Source organism: Lethenteron reissneri, chromosome 51 (assembly GCF_015708825.2).
Source record: "Lethenteron reissneri isolate LAM-NWPU_2019-01 chromosome 51, ASM1570882v1, whole genome shotgun sequence".
Classification (NCBI taxonomy): Eukaryota; Metazoa; Chordata; class Hyperoartia; order Petromyzontiformes; family Petromyzontidae; genus Lethenteron; species Lethenteron reissneri.
The window spans coordinates 6,939,829-6,962,347 of NC_083829.1; the positions used below are offsets into that span (position 1 = coordinate 6,939,829).

General features: G+C 50.8%; 1 protein-coding gene across 1 annotated transcript in view; it reads right to left on the reverse strand.

The window, feature by feature from the left end:
* HUWE1 (HECT, UBA and WWE domain containing E3 ubiquitin protein ligase 1) overlaps positions 1–22,519 on the reverse strand; it is a 94,376-nt gene that overhangs the window by 32,898 nt on the left and 38,959 nt on the right. Inside the window, 25 exon segments of the mRNA XM_061572886.1 lie at positions 11–231; positions 732–798; positions 1,067–1,230; positions 1,899–2,066; positions 2,265–2,460; positions 3,240–3,619; positions 4,033–4,252; positions 5,155–5,331; positions 5,545–5,626; positions 6,563–6,684; positions 7,651–7,803; positions 8,222–8,369; positions 8,681–8,802; positions 9,311–9,406; positions 9,978–10,094; positions 10,306–10,959; positions 11,561–11,837; positions 12,333–12,455; positions 13,312–13,525; positions 13,901–14,119; positions 15,186–15,316; positions 16,826–16,959; positions 18,128–18,373; positions 19,494–19,670; positions 21,728–21,785. Of these exon segments, the coding sequence (XP_061428870.1) occupies positions 11–231; positions 732–798; positions 1,067–1,230; positions 1,899–2,066; positions 2,265–2,460; positions 3,240–3,619; positions 4,033–4,252; positions 5,155–5,331; positions 5,545–5,626; positions 6,563–6,684; positions 7,651–7,803; positions 8,222–8,369; positions 8,681–8,802; positions 9,311–9,406; positions 9,978–10,094; positions 10,306–10,959; positions 11,561–11,837; positions 12,333–12,455; positions 13,312–13,525; positions 13,901–14,119; positions 15,186–15,316; positions 16,826–16,959; positions 18,128–18,373; positions 19,494–19,670; positions 21,728–21,785 (4,666 nt within the window).

The following is a 22,519-nucleotide window of genomic DNA, read 5'->3' on the forward strand; positions in this document are numbered from 1 at the left end:
GCCCCCTCACCTCTTTGATGAGCTCCGACTGCCCCGTGGTGAAGCCGTAGCTGACGATGAGCGACGCACACCCGATGTAGGAGCGCACCAGCTCGGCTAGCAGCCGCAAGATGGCCGACTTGGGGATGAGGGGGGCGGCTGCAGCTGCCGCCTTCCCCTTCGGCTTCCCGTCCTCCGCCGCCTTGTCTGCTTTCTCCTTGCTAGCATCCTTGTCCTCTCCCACAGCGACCACTGGAAGAGTAGTCACAGTTTCACGCCACCGATGTGTTATAGCTAGCTTCGGCGAGTGTCTTACGAGGAACTGCGGCTGTGTGTACGGGCAGGTTACCATGTTACACTGGGGCTCATCCTCGTATTGAGTTTGGTTCGCCAAGTTAAAAGGCAAATGGTTGTGTCACATCCATAATAGTATGATAATTTTAGAAATATGGTCCTTCACAAGACTGTCAATAGGTGTCTCGAGCGATCAATCGCAACCCACAAAGTAATCCGCGAATGCTTTTGCCAACTCACTCTCCAATCTCGGGGACGCCCGCTCAATAATAAACAAACTTGCATTTTGGCCAATCTTAAATTTTCGCCAATGTTTCTGTGCACATCTCACACCTGTAATACTTTGTGTTCTCGGAATGACAAACATCTTTCAGTAAATCGATAGCTCTAAGACAACCGTTTCAGCAGTCGGCTAGGTTTTACGAATGGGGTTCAGGATTCTCTGCGCGCCAACTCACCTTCCGCTTGCGATGTCCCTGGCTGGCTCGGGTCTACGGCACCGCTTTCAGGCACAAACACCGGTGCCTGCCGGCACAAGCGAACACCACCACCAGACACAAGCCGAGGAATGAGATCAAGGATGAGGCATAGGGAGGAGGAGGCTACAGATGCAAGGCGCAGTTTAAGCATAATTTTACACATTGAAATAATATTTTATCTATCCAGGAAAGCTTCACTGCGTCTCTTTTTCGCACGTACGAGATGCCTTTATCGATGAGAAGTGTGCTAAAAAAATAAATGATTAATTTGAATAATTCGAGGGCTTGGGGTTGAGGTGAGGGGCCGGCGTTACCGGCACGGTGATGGCGAAGGAGGGCTGCGTCTCGAACTCGGGAACGCCGGGACCGCCCTGCTGTGTGAGGGCGCGGTATTGCTGGTAGATGTCATCGCCCAGATCCTGCAGGAGCTGGGTCAGCTCCTGGCTGGCGCTCATCCCCTTGCCGTCTCCCTTCTCGCCTGCGCACCATTCACATGGGAAAAACGGGTGAGGCCCCACAACGGCAGAGTTGGTGAAACTTTTTGTGCGTTAGCTCTGTCTCTAATGGGCGGGGAGGGGGGGGGTCCACGATTACTCTCTAAACTCTCTCAAGAATTGTCCAATAGGAACATCATTTTGGTATCATGTTGTGTTGCTGATGGGGACTTCCCCTACAGAAAACTGGACAAACTAATAAAAGGGTTGTACAAGAATTGGCTAAATAAATCCAGTGCTAAAAGCATTTACTTTGCTGTAAAATTGCATTATCTCCCTTCACCCCTGCTGCCCCCCCGAGCAGACAGACGGAGCGACTGTATAATGCTTTCAACTCTTGAAAAGCAGGTAGGTGCAAGAAAGCGGGAGGTTGTGATGGAGGGGAAACCCTTTGATCACTTTGGCCAATTTTGAATATGGTTAGTCCCTAGTAGCAACACAATTCCACGCTCCAGTTTCGGTAATAATGCTTCATCTTCACGAGAGCTATCGTGACCACCCCCCACACTATTACAAACGGATGGACACAACTAATGCTCTTTCTTAGTTGGAAAGTGTTAGAAAAAACGGTATTCAAAGTTGCAGGGGGGGACAGGGGTGTAAGCGAGCGAGAAGTGGTGGGTGTGTGGGAGGTAGGTACCTAGCGGCTTACCGTCCTCGGAGGCGTGGTACTTGGCGAGCGCATTGAGCAGGTCGTGCACGACCTCGCGGATTGGCTCCGAGATCACGGGCTGCGCCGCCGGCTTCAGCGGCGTCGTCTTGAGCAGCTGCACGGCGTTGGGGCCCTTGATGCGCAGGTTCTCCGCGTCGTCGTCGGATGCTAGGCAAACGTAAATGGGGAAGAAAAAAGAAACATAGGATTTGCTTTAAATCGCACATTTATTCTTTCTACATTTTTTAGACACTTAAGCCAGTTCACTGCCAACACGGTCATTTTCATTTATCGTAGCTTGCACACGACGTGCCCGTCTTTGCTCACGAGAAGCCACCAGTCAAACCCCACGGCCTGTCGACCCACCCGTGCCGTTGCCCCGCGGTGCCGGCAGCGCCACCCTCATGCAGCTCTTGGCGACGTCGACGAAGATGTCCGGGTGGCGGCACGCGGCGGGGCCCAGCACGCGCAGGATGTAGTGCATCTCGCGCGTGCCCAGGCTGCCCGACACCACGCCCGACGTTGTGCTGCCCGCGCCACTCGTCACCGCAGAGCGCACCACCTACACACGCGGGCGCAAGGAACCAACCGCAGGATTGTTGAACGCAAGGTGGCGGTGTCGTCAGGAATTTATGCTGTGTGGGCGTCGCATAAGAGCTGCGAGTATGCGTGCGTGTCGTGTGTTACGTTTATGCCAAGTATGCCTACACCCCCGATTAGCTTGGCTATGTACGGTGCGCAAGGAGTTCAACATACATGCCAGTAATGCCGTCAAGAGAATACTTCAATAGAACACAGGCACTGTCAAAGTTGCGATACTAAAACATAAATCACGACCCAATCCATTTCCACATTACAGAAGTCATATTTTATAAGACTGCTCCTTGCCCATTGCTATCCCCTGCCCACAAAGTGGGGGGGGAAGAGCAAATATATTAAAACGGGGCGAAGCTGAAAAGGGCCACACTCACAGACCCAAATGACTCGTGGACAGTGGGAACGTGGACTTGTGCACGAGTGCCGTTCCTGGGCAGCTCCTGCGCCAATACAAATCTCAGCTGGTTTTTTCCTCCTTCAAGGTGATTAGCGTATTCTCTCGATTAGATGCAGAAGGCAAGATGCACCTCGAACCTTAGCCACTTGCTAATAAAGTTAAATAAATCTGCTGACACACGCACCTAACGAATAATTAGATGTATCCCCCCTCCCCGACCCAAACTTTGGCTTAAAATACAAACGAAAAAACGGTGTCATTCCTGAGACTAGGGTAACTTTATGTTCATTATTGGGGGGGCCCATTGCCCTCTCTCTACAAGAGAGGGACCCGGCCCACAGCCTCACCTTCTCCATGGTGTGGCGCAGTGTGCTGGGCTCCTCGATGATGTGCCTGAAGATGAGCGTCGCAAGCGGCAGGAAGCCGCTGAAGCGTGACGCCTGCGTCAGGCCGAGCAACAGGCGAGGGCCTCGCAGCTCGGCGAAAAGCGCCGCCAGCCGGTGCTCGCGGGTCAGGCGGAGGCACACGCGCAAGGTGGCGTGCAGCGTGTACGGGTCGACGGGCACGCCGAGCATGCTCACGCACGCGCGCATCAGCACCGTCTTCTGCTCCTCCGAGAGGCCGCCGATCACCACGCCCTCCGGCGAATCCTCGCGCTCCGAGTCGGACTTGTCCGAGGAGGAGTCGGCACCGCGCTTCGACTGCGTCGTCACGTCGGCGCCGTCACCTGCCGCCGTTGGCGTGTCAAAGACAGCCGCGTTAAGGTAAGGCGGCGGTGCAGTTTGGCGCCTTGAGATTTAACAAGGCGAGATCTAGGGTTTCATTAGAAATATTTCCATATCATCCACACCGCATCCAGTCGATCTCCCTCGTGATCGCTACAAGTCTCGTGCCACCTATTCCAGCCTACCAGTGACCAAGCAACTTAGCCCTGGTGAGAGCCTATTTAGATTGAAAGTCAACATCATTAACAATTCCTTTTATCCAAGTACTACGATCTCCTGGCCACCTCAAAGCTTCCCACCAAAAATACCTGGCATGCACCGGTGTGGTCTCCCACCCAAGGAGTAACCAGTGCCCACCCATGGTTTAAATTAATTTCTATGCCTCGATGGTGACACCAACCCAGGCCCTCCTCACCTTTGAGATCTGCATCCTTGATGTCAGGCTCCTTGCCCTCCTCCATGGCACGCTCGGGCTCCTGGCTTGCGGGCGTGGGCGTTGGGCAGGTGGAAGCGGTGGCGGCGGCAATTTTGGGAATTGTGAAGGTGGCGAGCGGTATGCAGGGCAAAGTATCCCTCCGTGGCATACGCAACAGCGACAGCATCACCGGGCGACGGTTTCCCGTCTCCTCGTTAATCTGAAAAGCAAGGGCGGGACGATGCCGTGTGGCTCAGTGGATTCAGTGGCCGTGGCGGATAGAAAAGCGGCAGTCGCAAGAGGAAGCTTGTGTTTGAATTCTGGATTAATACAGCTGTGATTAAACCAGCTTGATGGTTTTAGTATATGGTTAACAATGACAGCATGAAAATGACCATCAAGTTAATTGTGGATTTTTACTTCGTTTGGCTCAATTCCAACTCTGAGAATTAAAAATATTGGTTTTACCATGACATGACAAAACATTTCTATATAACAGGATGTGTTGCTGATGCAATCTTAGAAGTAGTTTTGTGATAACCATTATCCACAGAGGGAGATGCACCGCTCTCCGCGAGTTAACAACGGATTCATCAAGGTGCCGATAGCCAGTGGAATTTAATTGGGGAAAAAACGGACGATAATAATTTTTTCAAAACTTTGGCTTATTCCAGCTCTAACCCCATCAACAAATGGAACATTCCAGGATGTATGTTGAACTTCGTTCGCACTGTATGTAGCCAACAGGGCTAATCGGAGGATGGTAATAATGTGCCGGTGGCCTGTTTCACTATGCCACCGACAAAACATACGAGTCTCTAAACTAAGATAAACAATTTTTTTATTTACCAGGTAAGGCCCAGTGAGCTTTTTCACTTTTTCACTAGCAACCTGGTCATAAATGACAGCTCAACGAAGTGGCTTATCATGTGGAAATTTATCGCAGCCAAATACTCTAAACGCATGTTTCTAAATGTGGAGAGAAAACCCAGAGCACAGGGAAAGTCCACGCGACCCGCATGGAGAGAAAATGCAAATTAAAAATAAACAGGTGTCAGGGTCGGGATCGAACCAACGAGCTCCTGCATACCAGGCGAGGTAGTTAACATCTCCACGTCTCACCTGCACCATGGTGTTAAACTGCACGGTGTAGCGGCGACGCCCGGCCGTGAAGCGCACGCTGCTCTCGCCGGCACGCCACGCGCCGTCGATTGTGTTGTTGTTGCCGCTGCTGTAGCTGCACCAGCGGCCCGAGCGGTCGTCAAACCAGCGCCAGTTGTTGGAAGCCGGCTGAAGGTACTGCATGCGTCAGAGAGGGGGGTGGGGGGGGAGTGGGGGGAGGTGCCAGCGTTAATACGTGCTCGCTAACAATACATTGCGGCAGCGGCATATGCCGAATGTCGAAAAAATAATCAACAGTACTCGTCCCAACATTCCATAAAACCGAGCAGGATTTGTCTGGGCATGTGTGCGCTGACGCCTCTGCTTCCTTGCGATGTGCACGACTCGTACCTTGTTCATCTGTGCCCGGCGTTTGGAGGCCACCGACATCTTCTCGTAGAAGTCGATGAGAAGCAGCACGGGCGTGATCCACCTGGAGGAGGGGGAACAGGGCGACGGTGTCATCGGTTCCTTTGCCCAAACCTCACGCAGCTGACAAGATTAATGTTCTCTTTACACGGAAAGACTATTGCAGAATGGACAGCACTTTAGTCAACCGACTGCTGGATGAAGACATCCCCCCCCCCCTAGCTGTCAGTCATTGGGGGTTGTTTGACCGAAGTTCACCACACTAGGCAGCATTGTGGTTTGGTGAAGGACGGTGGGGGGCCCAGGACAGGTTCAGACATCACTCGCCACCGATGCCGACAGTGGGAGGTGGCAATCATAATTAGGTGCCCTGGTTCTAATCGCAGTGCGCCAACCGATGTGTCCCATACGAACACATCAATAAAATGTGCGTGTCGTACGAATATCCATGCACAGGCTTATTGCGAGGCGTATGAGAAGATGGCTATCAGAGCAGCCTCCTTAAGACCATGTGACTGCCAGCGGGAGGCAGCAAGAGAGGTCGCGAGCGAAGGCTGGAGGTCTATGTATGTAGAACTTCTTTCACACCATACGTAGCCAAACTAAACACAAAAAGTAGTTCTAAAGAAATTAGCTTTCAATCTAGATTTAAAAGTGCTTAGCTCCAATGGCTTCCTAATATCAGGAGAGAGCGTTCCAAACGGCCACAGAAACGCATCTGAAAGTGCGCGATGTGGTGACCCCGTCGTTGTTCGATGGCCAGCCAACAGCCGCTGCGAGGATGACCCAAGTTAGCGTGGTGGTTTATGCTCCTTGACAAAATAAGCACGGTATCTCGGTTCATTTGTGGCAAGCATTTTATGTGGAATGAGTGCGACCTTGTAACGTATTCGTTCAGCAACCGGAAGCCAATGCAGCTTGGCGAGCACTAGACGGACGCGGTCGGATCTGGCGGTAACGGTCGCGGCAGGTGGGTTGATTTTGCACGACGAACGCTCACTTGGGTGTGCACATGTCGTCGCCGGCGACCTGCAGGCAGGGCTGCGCCACCTCGAGCAGCTTGATGAGCACGTCCAGGATGCCACTCGACTCCACCACGCACGCGCACGGCAGCTTGAGCTCCTGAGGGCAGGAGAGGGATAGCGGAGAGGACGAGCGTGTGCACGAGTTGGCGCCACTCAGAACTACCGCGAGCACCTCCAATGAGCACGGTTGGCTACGTACGGTGCAAAAGAAGCTCAACATACATGGATACCACAAGCAGAGTAACATTTTATTCCCAATTGTTTCTGCAATCCCCCCCTCCCGCACACCCCTCAATTGTATTCCAGTTTGGGTGAAGATAAATGAGGAATTTCCAGAGAAAGTTTAGGCAGCGAGGTCTGATTAGACCAGACCCAGACTGCTTTTGACTGGATGATGCATTACATGAGAATATCATTTTAGTCCTTCAGACCATTGCGTCTACGACAATGTTGGCGGACAAAAATTATTTTTTGTTATAACTTTTTAGTCTCGTGAAACAGGTCGCCATCTCCGCGATGTTTCATTCTGAAAAATTGCACCACCACCAACGCTTGTCTTTAATCTTGTATTCGAATGAATATCGTCCTCCGCCACTGATGGCTACTCAACCCGGTGTGAAGTGAACGCAGAGAGATCATTTCTAGATTTGAAGCTTTCGTGACTGCAAGGATTCATACTCTTAGTTCTTTCGGAAAAAGTCACGTAGGTAAAAAATGAAATAAAAATTAATAAAAATAAAACAATAAAATCACGACGTTTCGGAGGCAACACAAGTCTCCGTCATCAGGTGGGACCGTCACAGCCAGATTTGCTGCATCAAGTGAGGCAAGGATTCAAGATGCAAGCCCTTAAATACAAGTTGGGGGGGGAGAGGGGGGGGAGCTTATCAGAATGTGGTAGCCAATTAATGTAACGTATCGGGAGGGAGGGGGGCGGGGCTAAAAGAAGGCACGAAGTGCTACGTTCTGTGACGGTCCCACCTGATGACGGAGACTTGTGTTGCCTCCGAAACGTCGTGATTTTATCGCAGAGAGATCAATCTTTACCAAGCGCCAGCAGTACCTCAAAGAGCAGGGTGAGCAGAAGAATGCGAGTGGCCAGGTTGGAGGCCTGGGGCAGCGTGGCCATCTGGCTCGTCCACTCCGCCACCGTCTTGTTGTCGCTGATGGTGAGCGGCAGCGCCGCCTTGATGAGGACATTGGCAGCCTCCCACACCTGTGCACAAAGACAAAGATACCTCCCCTATAGCCTGAACAGACTCTTGGGGCAAGTGCTGTTCAGCGAGCACCTAGGAAGGCCGGCAAGGCAAACGAGGGTGTGGGTGGCCAGCACCACGCCCGGCCACTTTGTCTCCCTGGTGGCGATGTTTACACACCGCACGCGGTACTCATTTGAGGCCAAGTCGTCCTAGGGGAGGCCCAGGATCGTTTCAGACAATTGTCACTGGGTTGATAGGGCAGCACATTAACTGCTACACAACCACTCCCCCATGCACACACGCGCACACACACACACACGTTATATCACTCATCCCTGTACCAGCCTTGCTTCTCAAGCTACAAGTGGAACGGCAGACAAGCCGACGACGACGATGATAGATCTGAGCTGGCGGGGCAAAGTCCGCGGGGCCCACCTGCTCGACCACCTGCCGCAGCATGAGGTGGCGGAAGTCGGGGCCGTTGCGACGGATTGCCGTCATGAGCAGGTCCCGCACGCTGTACACCGTGTCTGGAAGTTCATCCAGGAGGTGGAAGCATCCGGGCATCATCTCTTGAGTGAACCTGCGTACGCACGAGTGATATCGACGCGATGAGCAAAGCCAGGCAATAGATGCCTCCTCCGCTGAGTGGAGTTGGGAGGGGGGGGGTGGTGGTGTACACACACCTCACACGTACGTTATGGGACCATAAAATGTTCTGAACTGGAGAACCCATCAATGTCCCTCCTCGCACCGTGTCAGCCATTGGGGATGAGTCTGACCATACATCAGTGCGTATCGGGGAAAATGAGCGTGCAGGACTGCTTCAGAAAGCACTCGCCACCGATTGTGGGCGGGGAATCGAACTTAGATCGCAGGGTTCGTAGCCCTTACCTCTGCAGGATGGCCGGGTCAAGCGGCTGCACGTCCAGAAGCCGCTCCAGTGCGCCGGCCTCCTCCTCTTCAGTCTTCTCGCGTGCCTTCCGCTCCTCCTCCTCGCGCCGGCGCTCTGCCTCCTGTACAAAGGGTGGACAAAGCCGTACGATACGGACGAAGGGGTAGGGGGGGAGAGGCGAGAATTTTTTTCCATACGTTAAACACTGCAGTCATTGGTAACCTGGCTGAGACGAGACGAATCAACTCGCTACAAATGATAGCGCAGAGATTTTTTGTTAAAGCCCTTTGTCAATCCACTGATGGATTAAGGCTTCCCCATGCAGTGTCGGTTATAGGGGTTGGATGACCATACTTCACCATACTGGTCAATGTGGATTTGCGAAGTGAGAGGGCACAGGCCCAAGTTCAGATATCAGTCGCAGCCAATGGTAGCCACTGCTAAGAATCGAACCTAGGTTCGGCGAGTTCATAACTCGCCATACTTCCGCGGTGCTGGCGGCTCGGTGTGTCTGACACGTATCAGCCCTCGGATGGGGGGGGGGGGACCACGCGGCCACCTTGGCCCGCGTGGCTTCTGCCGCCGATGACGCGTCGTCGTCTTCGTGGTGAGGGCGGCTGCTGGCTCACCTCGGGAGACTCTGTGCTCTGGTCCATGGGGACATCCTGGCCCAAGGACATGGCGATGGCTCGCATCATCTGGTCCTCCTCGGACATGTGCATCTCCTGCACGAAGCAAAGCGAGCGTTAATGGAAGATTTTTGGTTTCGCCGTAAAAGACGTTATTCGTAATTATCGTTGGCAGCCAATGTAACCCATAAGGACTTTTTTTGTAAGTATGCAATATTTAAACTCTCAATTTATTAACTTAGTATCGACTCTGCACGTGTCTTAAAGAGATGCCATGTAGGAACGTGTTTAACTATCGCTAGCTTACTGGTTCATGTTCAATCTACAGCCAGACAAGATGTCACATGCAACGATGCGATCGCCTCGCCTGGCGAGGCGAATACCTTTCGGCAATGGTTTGTTTCGTCAAGTTTGGGCAACCCTTCGATAAACTTGACCAGTTTTCGATAAGGCAAGTCCCTAACAGAAACACTACATGATAATAAAATGTAATTTAAACTGAGCCTCTCTTTACCGATGGATTCACGTATTCAGCCGAAACATATTCCCACTTCCCACCTTAGTTGGAAAGCATTAATTTAAAATAATTGTCAAGTCCACGGTCATGCGGCGGTGGTGGTCACCAGGACCACCCCCCGGGCCGGTTATCTCCGGTACCAGTACTTACCGATCCGCCGAGCAGGGGAGGGGGGTGCGTGAGCAGGTATTCCGTGGCCTGCTCCATGGTGGAGGTGTGCAGCAGAGCCTCGGTGGCATGCTCCCGCGAGAAGCCCATGTCCATCAACTGACAAAGACAAAACACACATGCACCATCATCTCCATCGTCATGGGGTGCCCTTCACTGGGTCTGCAAAAAATAGGGATTTCCAAGGTGTGATTACGTAGCGATTAATTAACTGAAGCATAAAAGTGTTTCCATGTGAGAATTTGGATTTGTACGCGTGGCGAGCGAATGTCACACGAGTGTGTCCAGCGTTCGTGCCGGCACCGCATACCTGCTGCAGCTGCTGCTGATTCACGTCCGGCTGCCTGCGATGCGTGACGACGCTGCTAGCAGCTGCCACGACGCTCCCCGCCAGGACGGCAGCGCCGGCCGTCCCTGACACCGGCGCGGCGCCTGGGGAGCCGAGCACCGAGAATGCGGGGCTCGGCGCACCGGCTGTCGCGACCGGTGCCGCGCTACCTCCGGCGGCGCCAGCAACAGAGGCAACGGCGCCAGCCGCGGTCACCACCGCCGCGGTGCTGGGAACAACGCTACCAACAAGTCCGCCCTCTCCGGGCGCCACCGCTGCGATGCTGCCACCGCCGCCGCCACCGCCGCCTCCACTGGTGCCGGCGCTCCCGGAGCCGTCCTCCAGCACCACGAACGTGCTGGGGGCAGTGGCGGCGGTGACAGCAGTGGTAGCGGCTGCGGCGCCGGCGGCAACAGCGACGGTGGCGGCTGTCGCGGTGGTTATGGCATTAGCCGAACTGGAGGTGTTGGCGTCATCCTCACGGGCGCCCTCGCGCTCCTTGGCCAGGCGCTCGCGGATCACCGACTCGCCGCGCAGGATGTGGCACAGGATAGCGAGCATCGACTCGGCCATGCGTCCACCGTACACCTTGAGTGGCTTGCGGTTCCACAGGTTCATGATGCTCTCGAAGGCAGCCTGCACGCACAATTTCAAGTTTGCACGAGTTACGATTTAAAGTTCTGACGCAGTCGTCCACACTTGGGCAGATGTCTTGGAAGAGGTGACCTTCCGATCGACTATACGTGGGAGCAGCTTTGAATCAAAACGCTGCTTTCTGTAAAACTACTTTGAGTGGGGCATGTAACAGTGGACCATGTCTACTGGTCTCACACACAAAAAAAGACACAATCTCGTGTAGCCTATCGAGACTGGAGAAGCAAGTGCTTTAAAGTGAGCACCTTTGAAGGCCGGCAAACGATGGGGTGGGTGACCAGCACTATGCACGGCCGCCTTTGTCTCCCTAGTGGCCACGCTTACAAATCTCACCAGGTAATCGTTTGATGCCGAGTAGCCCTAGGGGAGGCCCAGGACCGATTCAGATAATCGTCACTGGTGTTGCCCGTGAGCGGGAATCAAACTGTGATCGCAGGGTTCACAGTGCAGCACGCTAACCGTTGCTCTACTGCTCCCCACCTCTCAAACACAAAGACCCCCGGATAGCCTTAACAGACTGTAGGGGAAAGTGCTGCTAGCGAGCACCTCACACACACACACACCAACACACAGGGGCCCCCACCTTCTGCGTGAGAATCAGGAAGCGCACGGGGCTAAATGCGGACGCCGCGGCATTGGCGGCGGCACTGGCGGCGCTGGCGGCGCTGGCGGGCGTGCCGGGCGCAGGCTTGGCGGGCAGCGTGTGCGGCGACTCCAACACCGTCGTGGGGTTCACCATCTTCTCAACCAGCATGAGCCACGCGTCCAGGAACTCGCCGGTTCCGTCAGGCAGGTCAGCCGCCTCCAGGCCCTCGGTTACTGCCACTTTGCCGCCCATCGACAGGGCCCACTTGAACGTACTGCAGACGCAAACACAAAAATCCCCGCCTTAACGAGAATGCTGGGCAAGTGCGCTTAGCGAGCACCTATTAAGGCCAGAACGGCACACGTGTGGAAGGGTCGGTGTTGCGAGCATCCACGCTGAGTCACAAAAATTATTTCATAGCATTTGCTGCACCATGTAACACATTAAAACACGCTTAACTGCACCATCGTTGGACCAACGGTTACAGGGTGGAGTGACAGTAATTTTTGGTTCAACAGAGAAGGAAGACCCCAAAAGGAATCCACAAATATTTCCCAAAACCATTTTATTGAACTGATGAAAAACTGAAAACATTCATGGCTATGTCATGAACCTTTGCAGGTGACAGAGGGCCCGATTAGAAGAGTAATAAAATGTAAACAATTGGCAAACCAGGCCATCATTAAACAATTATCGGACAGCCCAGTACTAATTATTTTTGTAAAGACCAGAGGAGAGAGAAGCGGATGAGTGGGACAGGGGTACTCACTCGAAGAGAGCGTCATGGCCTCCGGATGTGAGGAATTTCTGCAGCATGAGGTGGTACGGGTACTTGCGCTCCTCAAACAGCATGGGAGACGTGAAGCCCACCGCACAGATGAAGAACGTCAGCCTGGGCGGGGCAACGACGAGGGGTTAAAGCAAACACGCACATTGTGAAATATAAAATATAACCTAAATTCCATGTCGTACACCTTTTGTCAATCCACCGACCGCTGGATGAGGGCCTACACATGCCACGAGGATTGTGAGGGTTATCTGAACGTACTCGTAGGTTTTTCGGTAAAGTCACGTAGGTACAAATAAATAATAAAATAATAAATCGCGCCGTTTCAGAGGCAACACAAGTCTCCGTCATCAGGTGGGACCGTCACAGCTAAATGACAGTAAATTTAGCTGTGACGGTCCCACCTGTTGACGGAGACTTGTGTTGCCTCCGAAACGTCGTGATTTATTATTTTATTTCTATTATTTTTATTTTTTATTTTTACCTACGTGACTTTACCGAAAAAAACCTAATTTGAATCCTTGCAGTCACGAAAGCTTCAAATCTAGAATATCTGAACGTACTTTACCACGGTGGTTAGTGCGGGTTTGTGAATGTGCCCTATGCTGCCCACAACTTTAACCTGTAGCCAATAACAGCCTCTACATATACATCATGGGGGTCATCGATCCAAGCACTATCCAGGCACAATGATACTTGGCGCACTATGGGTGATTAGATAATAGGCGCACCGCCCAATCGCATCGCTATAAAAAAATAAGTCACGCCAACACAGCTGATACAATTCGTTGATTAAGTTAATCGATGTCTCTGGCCCCTTAAAAATGGTGGCTGGCCCCACATTCTCCCTCCCTCCCCCTCCCCCGAAGGCAGGAAGCCACCTAACACAAGCCAAACCGCGGCGAGACGGGCGGCTGGTGCCCCGACGCGAGGCCGCGCGATGGTGGCGAGCGGAGCGCACCTGAAGCGCGGCGTCGGCGTGTACGGGGGCGGCGACCACGACAGGCCCTTGGCGAGGAGCTTGGTGAGCGCCGTGGCGGTGGCACGGGCCGCCGGAGACGGCACTGTGGCGCTCGTGGCCGGGTGGTGGCTGCGCCGTCTCACCGGCGAGCCCACGCACAGCTTCACCAGCAGCCCGAACAACTCGGCTAGCGCGCGGCCCAGTTTGGACGACGCTTCGGCGGGAAAAAAAAAATCACAATCACATCTCGATGGCGATAATAAACGATGAAGATCGTGGATACTCATGGGTCCTCTAATGCTTAACAAAAGTATTTGTACTTGGAAGTGTTTAATTCGCAATAATAACAGCAGCACTTTGGCCAGGCGCGCATTTAGCAGTACGTCCATAGCTCGTGATGAAACAAAGGGGATCAGAGGGGCTAGGATGTTGAAAGCAGGTTCTTTTAGTCCTTGATTAGGGTCTCGATACTTTCGGGCAACCCTTCAATTAATTTGTTCAATCAGACAAGTCCTTAACACAGAACATTATACTAAGGTCTGGTTCATATTGTCTGCTCTGGTTTATAACGGTTGCCAAATAAACTCACCGGACAGCAAGGGCTTGATCTGCTTGATGCGAGCGGCCATTGCTGGGGAGATCTTGGATTTGCCGGCCTTGCCGTCGGTCACGGCAGTGGCGCAGCCCGCCACGCCCACCTCCTCCGTCTCCATGGGGGAGCTGGGATCGCCCTCGAGGGTCAGAGGCAACACCGAGCCCTCCAAGAGGCCACGTGCCGTCGACTCCATCCCCACCAGCGCCTCTGCTTCTGTGCCGGGAAAAGAAGATGTTAAAACCCCCTTATCCCACTCGCGCATTCGAGCCGAGCCGGCGTGGGCACCCCCCCCCCCCCCGTGGCACTGGTAGTTTTCCACTGGCTATTTGTCGAGCCGTGCTGGGACCAAACCGTGACACGTTGGCCTTACGAGACGTGTAAATTCTGGCTCGGGGACAAACATGGATGGGGGGGGGGAGTGGCACTAATGACGCATTCATTGCACGCGATCTTCAAAAGTACAGCTCAAAAATGGTGTCAAAATCATTCTAAACAATGCATAAGCCAATGGGTCGACACACGCATTAAACAATGAATACACCATCAGAATCCCATATTCAATGCGAGTCAGTTTATCCGAGAATATCTGACACGGTATTTTGAGAACTTACTGACATGTGGACCGATTTTAACTCACAATTACACACACCTTTAAAAGGAATAAAACATACACCCACAATTGTGCAAGTGCGATTAAATGTGATCATGGCTAACAGCAACTTTTAATCCGGGATGTTCTGTTATTCCATAATAGGCAGGTGCAACGATGACATCAGACTGAAATGAGATAATTAATTAAACAAAACTACCCTCCCCCCCCCAAAAGGCGTCATTTGGTCCAACACCATGTGAGACTAGACTCTAAGATAAAGCTGTCTCGGGTGTGGACCAATCAACTTCAAGGACAGTGCATACATTATCAGAGTTGTGTTTTTTGTTCGTATTCCGACCGTAGGTATTGTGGCCAATGCAAACACGACTCCTTGTAAAAAAGGCGTCAGTTTTGTTGCCAGATAAAAGGGTAAAAAAACTATTATCAAGCTAACATTTCTCAAAAATAAATCTTGCAATTTCAAACACGCACGTCTCAACAATTCACTGACGCACTTTGGCCTCCTTTTCTTTCATTCCGCTTTCCCCGCCGCGCGTTATCACCACAACGATGTTTGCTGCCGTTGTTGGGCTTAATTAAGGACGCCGAAAATAACACCGCACGAAGACGCTTGTGAAAACGGAGCGCTATTCTGGGTTTCCCCGAGGCGGACGAGGCGAGACCGACCGTTCCTCGGCTTGGGAGCCCCGGGCACGGCACCCGAGGGGGTGGGGGCCGCGTTCGCTGCCTTCCCCCCTTCCTCCTTGGGCAGAAGCTTGAGCATGTCGGCTTGGCCAAACTCGCAGCCCGGGGGCAGGCTGTCACCACAAAAACAAACATCAACCCCGTGTAGAATTAGCACAGGTTGGGGGCAAGGTGTTGCGAGCGAGTAGCACCTGCACGACACACGATGTGGGGTGGGTGGACAGCACCACACCCGGTCACCTTTGTCTACCTAGTGGCGATGTTTACACATCGCACCAGGTACTTATTTCGGGCCAGGCCGACCTTGGGGAGGCCCAAGACGGGTTCAGATAATCGTCAGCGGTGTTGGATGCGAGAAGGAATCTAAAATCGGGTCGTAGCGCAAGCATGCTAACCACTGCGCTGCCACTCCTCACAAAACACAGACGCGTACATACAAACTCACATACACACATTCACATTATACGTACAACACATGACAAGGGAGTAAAAAAACATGCGCAAATACATATGCGAACACATGTACATGGAGACACATCCAAGCATGCATGGATATGCAAACGGACATGCATTCACAGGCACAAAAATAAGTGCACATATGAACACACACGCACATATATACAAACACACACATATGTAAGATACCCAGTTGGAAACTAATGATGAGGATAGCACAATCAGAATACAATTATACAGAAAAATGGACGAAAATATTGAGCGGCTCTTTAAAGATATTAAATACACAGCTGCCTTTTCCTGCCATGTTGAATTAACTTAAACATGTATAAAAAAATATCTGTTACAAAGTTAGTGCCTTGAAACGGTACTGTGCAAACGAACGTGTAAAAAAATTTGTAAACATTTCATCCCATTGCACCAATCCTAAATAAACGGTACAAGCAGGAGGTTGTTACTTGACACGCAAGCACAGGCCTCCTCCACCTCCATCTCCTCCCCCTCGGGGTTTAAAGTTACAACATTCGATCAACAAAACCAGAGTCAGACACTGCGGACATAAAATATTCAACAACCAGCCACAACGGTGCACACACCATGCCTTTGCTGGTGAGCAGGGCAACGGTGTCGCAGTGTGGGCAGAGATAAATGGTGCTCGAGCCGGGGGTCATTTGATGTCACCATCTAACGATCAACTCTGCCCGGTGTGCTTCAATAGAACTATCGTTAGTCATGATTCCAGTGGGATTCAAGCTTCTGATTCCTGACTTGTTTGCACAAGCGAGCTCCGTTAGCATAACTGTAACGTTAGCATCTCATTTCCATATATACGTTTTACAAACACGTGAGATTAAGGGATGCGTCCAAAAAGTTTGAGACCAAAGTGTTGAGAATGTGCCGATGTGAGGTGGTCGGGTAAGAGACTAGGTTCAAATGTGGGTAAGAGCCACCCCATGGTTGCACCAAGCTCTCACATGAGAGCGACTGCTGATAGCAAGATAGCACTGCTTTGTGTTCAGCTTGTTGGCCTTACCCCGCACATCCGATTAGCACGGTTGGCTCCGTATGGCGCAAAAGAAGTTCAACGTACACATGTACAATGTAATCATAATTATCAGCGGAGAGTCGGCATGGGTGTGGTGGCTGTGAGAGCGCGCGCAGGGCACCTGTTGGGCGTGCAGAGCGACAGGAGGACGGTGCTCTCCCACACAAGCGAGCAGTAGAGCTGGCTCAGCTTGCTGAGCACGCTCAGCCCCAGCTGGGAGCCCCACTGGTTCACAGAGATCGAGCGGATGTCACTCTGCAGGAAAGGAGAAAATAACGAACCAGAAGTGGTTTGTTGTTGTTGTTGCTATTTTCCCCAAATAATTAATTTGAGTAATTTATCAGACTTGGCAAGCGCCGGCACACACGGCCTACTCTTTTTAGCGAATGTCACGGGATTTTTAACGTCCACTGTGAAGCAGTCGCCACACGTAGGTGTGGTTAATAAACTGTGGATTCTTTTTTTAACCCGGTAAGGTCCACTGAGCTATACAGCTCTTTCAAAAGCGATCTGGATATCACAAATGATAGCTCAACGAAGTGGCTTATCATGTGGACATATAAAGCAACCAAATACGCTGCAACGCATGTTTCTAAATGTGGAGAGAAGAACTGGAGAAAAATCTACGCGACCACGGGAAGAGACACTGCAAACTCCAAATAAACAACAGGCAGGCGTCAGGGTCGGCATGGAACCCACGACCTCCTGCATACCAGGCGAGGTAGTTACCATCTCGCTACCTTGGGGACCCTAGTATTAACCAGGAGAGCTGCGAAGCTAAAACCACGAATCCTCTGCAACAAGCAGCAAACGCGCTACCATTACACCAATATAATTACACAAACACCATAATCATACCAAGAGCATTACTATCGTCCAAGCTGGCTCAGCGGAAGAGCGAGTGGCTCGTAACCACGAGGTTTCAAGTTCAAATCCTGGTTGGAGTTGATCGATTGGGTCCATCATCCCTGCAGTCAATAACAAAGGTACCACTTTTCGGGGAAGCTAACAGTTGTTTTGCCTATGGTATGTGGAATTTCCACCGCTGGCTCACCGCTGTAAACCGGCAAAAAGCACTGCCTCACTGCTCACTTATTAACAAATCACTGATTTTACTGTTATCACCAAAGACAAAAATTCCCCGTATTTCTTTAACAGACTGCTGGGGCAAGTGCTGTTAGCGAGTATGAATGAAGGCCACCACGGCACACGAGCGGTGAATGAAACAACAGGCAAACCCTCGAAGCGAAGTCGACCTAAGGGTGGCCCATGACCGGTTCAAATAATCGTCACTGGTGATAGCCGTGAGAGGGAATTGAACCTGGGTCGCCGGGTTCATAGCTCAGCGCGTTAATCGCTACACTACCTCACTGTTATCACCGCTACCATCACCACCACCGCCACCAACCAGAGGTGCACTCACCTGTCCAACACGGCAGGTGTGCACGAACACCATGATGTAGGCGTGCGCGGCGGTGAGAGCGTGCAGCAGTGGCGTCGCCTGCGCCGACAGCGTGGCGTCGCTCACAGAGCCGGCGCCCGCCAGCTCGCGCAGCAGCACGGAACCGCCCGGCGCCTCGATGGGCCGGTGCAGTGCATCCAGGCCGTCCAAGACGCCGTTGAGCTGCAGGAGGCCCTCGCGAAGAACCTTGGGCTCGTGCGATAGCGTCTGGCGGCGGGCGTGGGGGGGCGCCAGTAAGACACATGGGCGACAATAAAAATAAAATTTGGATTTATAAAATAACAGTTATAAATGGGGGTCGAGTGTGGGTACTCCCACAATCATACACAAGACGTCTTGGTGAAAGTGGAAGAATAGGGGGTAACCACTGCACCACCTCTCAAGCACTTTGGATATATGTAGCATCTAAAAGCAACTGTAAAGAAGTGGAGTGCGCGTGGCAGTGAACTACAAGGTGGTGTTGATGTTTTTTCTAATCTTTCCGAGGGTTCATGCATTGGCTCCATCTGACCGTCCGTAATTCTCGTGAAGATGATCCAATACGAATGAAACAACAGGACACAGGAATGCTGCTATTAAGGACACACCCTTTTGCACACCGGCCACATTACTTTGGCTTGCAACTCCAAAAGTGAGATTCACCAAAGCAAAAATAGGATTTCAAATGCATATTGCCACGAGAACTATCAGATTTCATGCTGCTCATTAAATACTTACGAAGACAAAAGCATGTTGGAGAGTGTCACAAACCATCTGGATGCATCACATTTGAAAGACAGATATGAGACGTTTGAAAGAGATATTTTCCATTCATTTCGATTCTCAATTTGTACAAAATCTAGATTCATCGGATTTTCCTAATCTGTGGAACTTCCCAGGGGAAACAACAACCATGCTGACGAACAATGGGATGCTGCGGTGGTGAGATGTTAACTACCTCGCCTGGCATAAAGGCGAGTTTGCATGGTTTAAGTTTTCATGCTTCTCCACGTTTAGAATCAACATGTATTGAGTATTTGGCTGCTATGAATTTCCCACATGAGCCACTTTGTTGAGCTGTAATTTGTGGCCAAGTCTATTCTTACAAAGAGCTATGTAACTCAGTGGGCCTTACCTGCAATTGTTTTTTTTTAGCGAGTGGCGTTTAGTTTGTTGTCCTTCCCCCGCACCTCCGATTACCACGGTTGACCAAGTACGGTGCGAAAAAGTTCAACATACATACGTACATACTGTTTGGCGTCCAGCAAGCCCACCGCCACCACATCACAAACCCTTGATGACAATCTCCAAACCGCTGAGCATTGCTCAGAGCTGTCAGCCCGCTCACCAGGATGGACTTGCAGACACCGGCGACTGCTTGACAGGCAGCGGATGACGGGAAGTCGATGGGGAGGTTGGGCAGGCCCAGGATGGCCATAAGAGGCACCAGGCCCTTCTGGGTTACAAACTCCTGGCAGTGATCGTCCGTCGTGTTGTTGCTCAAGATCGACTCCACGAACTTCATCTGAATACATTTAAGCAGAATAAGGGTTAGATTTTTTCTCACCTGGAAATAATCAAATTTATAAATAATGGAATGGAATTGCCACATTTGTTATTAAGCCGTCTTATATTTTGAAAAATTGGAAGGAAACAGAAAGAGAGAAAAGCCCTAACAGAGTATGGTTAGATGACATAAGAGATTGGTCCCATGCTCTTTGGTTTTTTCTGTAAAAGTCACCTAGGTAAAAAATAAAATATAAAATAAATTAAATCACGACGTTTCGGAGGCAACACAAGCTTTTGGCTTCTGTTGCCTCCGAAACGTCTTGATTTATTTTATTTTATATTTTATTTTTTACCTACGTGACTTTTACCGAAAAAACAAAGAGCATGGGACCCTTGCAGTCACGAAAACTTCAAATCTAGAAATAAGAGATTGGTGCCAGAAAGATGTGCACTATTCGAGTATATTATCACAAGACTGAGGATAGTGTAAACAAATGACGAAATGTGCAGTGGACACTGATGCGCTATGATTGCCCACAAATGATAATAAAAACAATGGGGGGGGGGGGGGTAAGGGGCATACAGCGGTGCACGTGGCTACTTGAGTTGGACTCCCAATCAGGGCTAAGATCAGTGGGCGAGTAATATCTGTACTAAGTACACAGGCCCGCAGCTGGCGATTAAAAATGTCAAGTCCAATGAAAATGTATTCAAGTCATTCTGTGACCTTGCTTCTGAGGATGTTCTCCGGACACAGGGTGATGCACTGATAGCTGTAATAGTTCCAAATGCGAATGTATTTATCTCACAAAACAATGCTGGAATATATCGCAAAAAGGCCAATAATGATAGCCTACCGTTTTTGAATAGGTTATGACACAATTCACTTGTATTGGTTATGAAGATATATGGCTAGAGTTCATGCAATGTCACTTAGGTACCAAATTGTACCTTGGCCCCTGGACTAATGAATGGGGGGGGGCTTAGTGTTACATAGGTGTCTTGTCAGGTGGTGTCAGATGCCTCGAGTACTGCCGAGCATGGTCTCTATACAGCACTGGATGGGTCGGCAGTATGCCAGGATACCAGATGTGCTCCCGTATTGAAGTGTAACCAAAACAAAATGCACAACAGCTGAACGGAATAGATACTGCATATTCAATTCTGCATAAAGATTGTTAAATATAAAATTCCACCAAAAATAGTAAACACCCAAATGGTAAGTAACAAACAATGTTGACTGTGGTAGATTATTGTATAGCTATTTCGTTTCCGAATGTATATTTTAAGCGCGGGTCATCGACCAAATAAAATAACCACTGCTTACGAAAAATGAAACCTATTAATAGAAAAATATTAATTAATATCAATTCACTTTGTTCATTTTGTGCAGTAACCGCAGTCATCTTGACACAACCAGTAAAAACAAAAAAATTAAACCACAACGGATTAATTACCATCCTCCTCATTTGAACGCAATTAAAGCATTTCCCAAGCTGGCACACAAAGGGGCAGGGGAGGCCTCTTTTCACCACCCGTGAAGGAAGCTGGCACCGTTTGAATGAGTGGGCACTGGGGTTTTTTTTTACCCTCGCGGGGAAAAAAACCCCATCTGCATGCGGTGCCCGACACAAAACGGCGGCGTGCCAGCCTCGCCAAGATGGCGGCCAGCTGTTTCCCGCGCGCGTATCTGCATTGCGCTAGTTTTTGTTTCCGTTGACGGCAAATTGTGCCCCCCCCCCTCCCCACCACCCGCCTTCCCCCCTCAAAATGGACACAATGAACGCTAGACCTTGTTTTAAAGAAAAAAAGGATAAACAACGTCAATTGGCGGAGAAAAACGAAGCGGACGCGGCCGATTTAACAAACGAGAAATTTGTCGTCGGGTTTTTGACGACGTCGAAGGGATCTGCGGATCGTTACGCGCGGAAGCGACATTTTATTTTTATAAGCGCGCAACCGTGGCCGCGCGCCACCTTCGCCAGCACCTGTTCCACCCGCTTCATTTCGAGCGAAAGAGACGGTTCTCGGGATTGCTCGCCGTTTACCGATCCGCCGCTTCGCGCAACTCACCACATTGAGGATGTAGTCCATGAGGGGGATCGGAAGCCGCTCTTCGGCGCCAATGGCCCTGCAAGAAATAACACATTTTTTATTTGGAAGCAACCGGCAGGGTGGGGGGGGGAGCAGAGCGCTGACTGCGATGGAAAATCGCACGTGGAAATAACCAAAAAATAAAAAACAGCGCGGCAATCGGCGGGGAAGTTTCGCGTCGGCGTTGGCATCTAAACAAAGAAAGTTGTGTTTTTGATCAGCCTCAAGCTGGCGCTCGCAAAAACAGCGCTTGGCGCCAGCTCTCGACTGGGCACCAAGTCAAAGCGCATCGCGCCCCGGCTGTCAAACGAGAAGCGCGTACGTCACTTTCCAAACGCGCTGCTGCTGCTCACACAGACGGGCCTACGGAGCACCGTTCGCCGTGCACGCATCAAAAAAAAACCACAATGCAATTTGTTTACATCAGCTGGCCTCCCCTTTCCCCGCTTGTCTCAACGTGCATTTGTACGAACCGAATTGTTACTGTGGTACATTTCTAGCAGTACAGTACTTTCATTCGTATCTTTAAAATAGATGATGAATATGAAGATTGTGGTTATATTTTCCATTCATTCAATGTTTTTTTGAGTAAAAACTCACCCCCACTAAATAGGGTATCGCAATACTTTACAGTATAAATTAAACTAAGTTAGTCCTACTACTGGTACTACTTTGGTACATTTTATGGTGCGGATCCTTGTGATGAAAATGATTATTATCATAGGTTTAGGATATTCTGACATTGACAATTATTATGTTGCAAGGTTTATT